General features: G+C 33.5%; 1 protein-coding gene across 1 annotated transcript; it reads left to right on the top strand.

Annotated features, from left to right (window-relative positions):
* Window positions 1-808: 808 nt before the first annotated feature.
* On the top strand, window positions 809-3,368 carry LOC102595445 (transcription factor bHLH30-like). The gene is made up of 2 exons (XM_006348791.2): window positions 809-1,433; window positions 2,651-3,368. Exons 1-2 carry the CDS (start codon window positions 1,161-1,163, stop codon window positions 3,143-3,145), a joined length of 768 nt encoding a protein of 255 aa, XP_006348853.1. The 5' UTR covers window positions 809-1,160; the 3' UTR covers window positions 3,146-3,368.
* Window positions 3,369-6,619: the final 3,251 nt, after the last annotated feature.

Raw genomic sequence — 6,619 nt, 5'->3', positions numbered from 1 at the left:
GGAGAATTTGTTGGCCATGGTGATGATATCTTGAGAAGAAGAGAGTAGATTAGCTATTGTTGATTGCTATTGTTGGAATGAAATTCCTGAATCATAAAGGAGGAGACATAATTGAGTGATAAATATGGGAGGGGAGAATTAAGAGATAGTGGTTGATTTGGAGTGAAAGAGTTAATTAAGCAGATAATTAATCAATCCTAGTTTTAAGGTTTGTGGGTATCTAATAATCTAATTGTATCTTCAAATAATATATTAATATATGGTATAAAATATTAAAAGTGGTAATATATGTAATTGTTTGAAAGTAAAGATAATATTAGTATATATAGTAGTGATGTATGTCTAATAAGGTAGTTTATCCTCGAAAGAAAACATGTCAATATTTGCAGCAGGATTTTTATATTAAATGTCACAGACATGAGACTACTACTGTTTCTGACATTTTAAAATTTATTACATTTGCAAAAAATTTATATGATTTGGTAGTCATTGCTGTCCCTCTTACTCCTTTTTATATTAGGAGTAGTTTTTTAATTAGTAATAAATATAAGATTGTTTTATTTTGTGTTTAATTTGAGGTATTAGGCAGTTTTTAAATTATTCATTCCACATTTTATATTTTAATAATGAGATAAGTTATTCCATATATATGTTGAAATAACTTATTCAAGAATAATCTAATTTGAGACAATCAATTCCGAAATAATTTGTTCCCAACCGAACAAGACGACGAAACTAATGTTAGGGTTTAAATAGAGTTCTCCACTAATTTCCAAAACAAGAAACAACTAGCAGCAGTAGTAGTACATAGTGACTGTCTTATCATCAATACTAAAGTGTCTATCATTGTTCTTGGCTACCCTTTCTCTTTGAGGGACCCTTCAAAATCTTCTTGTTTTTATCTTCCAAAATTTGGACTTTGGGGCTCATCACAAATCCCTCAATAATGCTTCAATTCAAGAAGAAAATTGTATCTTTTCTTGTTCAGAAACTTTGCCAATAACAATAAGTTATCTCTGTTTAAGTGATGGAAGTACCTACTAGAATTGAAAAAATAAGCAAACCCAGTCCAAGAATCTCTGTTTGGTCATCACCCACAAACCGTCCTCCTGGTTTTGTTCTGTAAATTTCAAGTGGGTGTTTTTCTTGCTGCAAAAAAGATGGATTTTTTAAGTTCTTTTAATGGGTTGAATGAGGTTTATGGGGGGTTTCAGGGTATAATAGGAAATGGGTTGTCATCATCTTCTTCATTGGTTTTGGATAATGAGAGTAGTGAGCTTGTGAAGGCAATGGTGAAACCAGGGGGAAAAGGGGATAATCAAGAAAAAGCTTTGATTGCTTTGAAGAATCATAGTGAAGCTGAAAGGAGGAGGAGGGAGAGGATTAATGGTCATTTGGGTACTCTTAGGAATCTTATACCTGGCACTAATAAGGTAAATTTTCAGTTTATTTTGGTTGGTTTTGTTTCAAGAATCAAACTTTGTCTACTGTTTGTTGTTTTTGATAGCTGTTAACATCTGTTGTCTTTTGTGCTGTTGGTACTGTTCTTTTTCTGAATGACCTCTACTGCTTTCTGTATTAATTGACTTGTTTTCTCCACTGCTGTATTTCCTTTTTCGTAGCTACTTTGATTTATGAGGGTCTTTCGGAAACAATCTCTGTGATGCATGGTTAAGGTCTGCTTACACTGAAACTTGTGAAGCCCATTGGCTAGCTCATAAGTAGATTGAGCAGAATTACAATTAGTCCCAACGTTGTCTTTTGGTGAAATTAATTCCATAATGAGTACTGTTTTACCCACTTCAACTCCCTTGGAAGGTCGGATTTTTCTTCCACTGATGGGTGGTTGGTAAACAAGGATCGGTTTTTTAGCAAGGTATAGAATGTACCGTCAAATATTTAATATGATTACACAAGATGTAGTTTTGTTCAAGTAACGGATTCTAGCTAACTGAAAGGATCTTCTAATCAATCTAGAGATCATATTTGGGTAAGTAGAAGAGGAGTCTATTGTGTTGTTTATATATTACGGTTTAGATGTCAAGCGATTTCTTTGAATGGTTGAATAGTTCTTTTTTTCTTTGGACTGAATTGTTAATATTGCTTAGCAACTTTGGCTACAACAATTTACCCAATTAATAATAGAAGTATTTTGAAATGGCATGACACCTGATTTAGCAGTTGAGTCCTTGCAATGAATTCATCAGGTAACACTCAAGCTTTATTATGATCTCTAAACATCCTAAGCTCTGTAACTTGTCGCCATAGGGATATTGGGCTTCTCGATTCTTGGAAGAATGGATGCCACTAAATTTTTTTGATAAGCAATATTGTATAAATGGTTTTAGAATTTGATTTTGCATGAAACATAGGTTTAAAGTATGCCAGACTATAATGAAGCAGCTGTAGATAGAAGAAGAGGACTAGTTTCACTGTTAGAAGTGCTCGAACTGTTAAGTAAGTAGGAGAATTCTTTCCCCTTGTTAGTTTAATCCAGCGTTATATGCATTTCTTTACATTTTAGAGGGGCAAAGGTGAGATACTTCACCTTTTGATGATGGTGAAGTTAATTTTGGTTCCATCACTATTTCACATGTCCTTTGAAGTGTTTTGAGTTTAATTCTAGCTAAATTGCGCATTTCTATTATAGATGGACAAGGCTGCTTTACTTGCCAAAGTCATCGGCCACATAAAAGAATTGAGAGTGAATGCAGCAGAAGCTACCAAAGGTGTTCTAGTTCCAACAGACATTGATGAAGTTAAAGTTGAACAACAACCAGAGGGATCTGACGGAGCCACTTATTCTGTCAAGGCATCTTTGTGCTGTGACTATAAGCATGAGCTTATTTCTGATCTGCGACAAGCTCTGGATACTCTCCCCCTAAAGACTCTAAGGGCAGAGATTGCTACGCTAGGGAGCAGAATGGTTAGCGTTTTCGTGATTACTGAGGGCAATGAAGGGAATATTGAGGATACTGAAAGGTGCCAGCTTCTTATAACTTCTGTTCGTCAGGCTTTGAGGTCAGTGCTTGATAAATTTTATGCATCCGAGGAATTCTCTTCGAGAAGTACACTATCAAGCAAGAGACGTAGAGTTTCATTTCTCAATTCTTCGAGCTCATCTTCTTTAGGGGATTTCTGGTGAATAATGTGTCTTATTTACTGCATTTATTTATCAACTATATAATGTATTACGTAATATGATCTCACGGGTTAATGGCATACGTCTTAGCATGCATATCCTCTGATAAAATGGATATGCATGCTGCTACATATGTCTGCCTTTGTAAATGGAGAACGTGTTGAACTAAGTTGCAACCAGTAAAAATATAAGCAAAATTATTCTGATGTAACCGTTCCTTCGCTTTCATGATGTTGCTGTCCAGAAAATTTATATACATATGTTGCAGATTCCTCTAAAGACACCAGTTGTGCATGTGTATTGCTATGAGACATTTTCTATTTGTTCATTCTAAATTAGTTAACCTTATTTATGTTCATATTACTTTAAAGAAAAAGAGCGCGACTGCCTCCAGATTGGAATCTATCTAATAGTGTATTAGCATCATACAATTTGGAAGGTAGTAATAACATTTTTCTTGGTAATACTAACTATGAACATGGAACTTGCTGGAAACTGGAAAGTATTGAATCTTTAGTTATCTATTGCCTATTTAAGGATGGTGTTTGATTGATACTCCAACACAAGTGCTATAATGTATTTAATGTTGGCCTGTGGCATGCCTTGTGGGTTCATGGAGCTTTTTCTTTTTCTTATTTTGTTTTCCGGTATATAATCATCCAGTATTTGAAGTCCGTTAGCCTGTCTAATCTGGATTTGCGACAGATTGGCCTACTTAAGGGGTGTAAACTAAAGAATGGGAGTTGTCACCGCCTCAGAAGGTTAGAGTGTTGAATAGTGTAGATATGACCCTTGGACTTAACTCAACTATAAAAGCTAGCTCATAAAGGAAGGTTTGCCCAAGTCTATTCATGTCGTAATTTTTTTTCTTTTAATTTTTCCAACAATAACACCAATCAATTACTATGCCTCAATCCATCATAAACACTTGGAAGTCCGTTATATGAATCCCTCACTGATCGTACAACATTTTATAATTAGATTATTCTGTGCATAATTCCTTCAAATTATGTAATGTAACAAATTTTACACTATCACTTTATAAATAAAGCGGGAGTATTTCAACAAATAAGTGATAAATTTTTATATAACAGACTTATGTCTAGCTTGCATTTATTGATTTGATGTAAATATCAGATTTGGATAGTTTTTTTTCTCCTATCAAGCCTATTCTACATTACCACATGCTAGCAAACTAGAGAATTTGTAGTTCTTAACTTACAGATAATTACAATGTAATCATTACCCTCACACCAACTGACTTTGTTTTTACCAAATTACTCATAATGTAATGATCAAAAAGGTCTTTAATGTATGGGGGTTGCTTTATATATTGTGGTCCTTAATCTATTTCACATGATCCATATGGTAAGATACACCCAAATAGTAAGAAAAAAAAACAAATCATACAATATTATGGAGTTGATTCTTTGCCACCATATCTTTTGATAAATTAACATTCTTGGTAATAAAGAAGAAAGTAAGTGTGTTTTTACTGCATATATAATTCTACAGTGAAGCCTGAAAGAGATGAAAATGGAGAAAATTATGGCACTTTTCACGCTATGGTTTATAAGGGGAATGGAAAAGTTTTCCTAGTTTATTTTGTTGTGGGTCCGGCATTAAACTTAACTTGTCTTTTTGATGAATTTGTTACTTTTAGGACAATGGATTAAAGTGATACTCTTTTATAATACATTAAGGGGCCGTTTGGTTACTGGATAAGGGCAAAGTTAATACATGAATAACTTTGTTATTCATGTATTAATTTTGTACCATGTTTGGTTTGTAAATAAAATCAAAATTATTCATGTATAAACTTTATACAATGTTTGGTTGATGTGCTCCAATGTTGTATAAGCTATACATGTATTGATTTTATGTGGTGTTTGGTTGTATTTTTGTAATGCCACATAGCTAATACTTACATAACTTATGAAGAAATCTATGTATAATTTTATGGAGGGTAGAAGGTGGAATAAGTTATGAGGGTATTAGTTATACATGAATTAAAATAATAAAATTACATTATTTACCCTTAATTTGTTTTCTTTCTTATTTGTTTGTAAATAATAATGTATATTAATTTACAAAATTAAGGAGTTATATCTTTTCTTTTTATAAAAAAGGACTTAATCTATTTCTGTAACTTGTAGTTACGTTATTTACCCCCCCCCCCTCCCCCCCACACACAACCACCCAAAAAAAAAAACCAGAACTACCCCCTAGGGTGTTTTTGAGTTTCGTCATTTTTACACCCCCACCCCACCCTACCTCCGAGGGACTGTTGCATTTTATTTATTTTGGATACTGCTTGTTTATAAGCATGGATTTTATAATTTCCGACTTTTTAAAAATAGTATACTAATTTACAATAAATTAAATAATCAATAAGTTATAATTTATGTAATATAATTTTTACATAACTAAATCCTACATAAATAATATCTACGAAACTAATATTTGTATAATTAAACCCTGCATAATTAAACCCTGCATAACTAATACCTGCATAATTCTAACTAGTAACCAAACGGCCCCTAAGGACTATATGGATCAAGTAAAATATATTAAGGATCAAAGTAAAGCAACCCTCATATATTAAGGACCATTTTCTCAACATTTTTCACAATGGTTTGGACATAAAGTTAAAAACCTTCCAAATATTACTAGTTCATTTCATTATTTTTCATGTTAAGGTGTGACGTAGAGGCTGTATTTTGTCCTAAAGTTGGCCTCAGGAAGCTTGTCAGGCAAATTAAATTCGGGATTTGAACACAAAAGCCCACTAGTCGAGCTGAACTGGTTAGTGATGGAAGCATTTCCCACGAACCGAGAACAGAAGGATCATGTAGGCTGATAACCAGAGTAAATAGTGTCAAACTGAGGGTTGACAAATGACAGACAAAAAAGAGGGTTGACAAGTAACAAGTTGAGTATAAAAAATTCTTCCAAGTATGAGAAGATCATCCTCTGTGGGCCTATTGAGTCTTTATTTTAGTAAAATTGTTCCATGAATTATTGGACCAAGTACATTGCTTCTTAGAATGTTGTCATCCAATTATATGTGAGACGTCAACAGGTCAGACAGCTCTAAGGTTTTTTATGTTCGGTGAAAAGTAGGCTGAAACTTTGCTTTTGAAGACTTTGTCAAGTCTTTTGCTGCTATAAAATACGCGAAAAATGAAGTGTTCCTCTCAATAGTCAATATAAAAGGGCAAATGCTGCATTGTGTTATGCTTTAATATTCCTTTTGGCTACTACTACTAGACAAGTTGAGCCATCAAGTGTATCTTTACCTTGCAACTGCTGTATATCTGACTTCATTTTTGCCATATTTTAACTCAAATGATGATTTTTGTGCTCTCTTTTTCGCGGCTGGTAAGCAAGTTGGAGTTGGAAACAACTCTTCTTGAATTTGAAAATGGAAAGGGATAGGGAAGGTTTCATTTGGAACAACAAATTTGCATGGAAAAA

The sequence above is a fragment of the Solanum tuberosum genome, unplaced genomic scaffold (genome assembly GCF_000226075.1).
Source record: "Solanum tuberosum cultivar DM 1-3 516 R44 unplaced genomic scaffold, SolTub_3.0 scf00102, whole genome shotgun sequence".
In the NCBI taxonomy this organism is placed as follows: domain Eukaryota; kingdom Viridiplantae; phylum Streptophyta; class Magnoliopsida; order Solanales; family Solanaceae; genus Solanum; species Solanum tuberosum.
This window is presented reverse-complemented; position numbering and strand designations above follow the sequence as displayed.

Coding starts and splice junctions, on each gene's coding strand:
- LOC102595445 (XM_006348791.2), top strand. CDS start 1,161: ATGGATTTTTTAAGTTCTTTTAATGGGTTGAATGAGGTTTATGGGGGG. Junction 1,434..2,650: donor TTATACCTGGCACTAATAAG/GTAAATTTTCAG, acceptor TTTCTATTATAG/ATGGACAAGGCTGCTTTACT.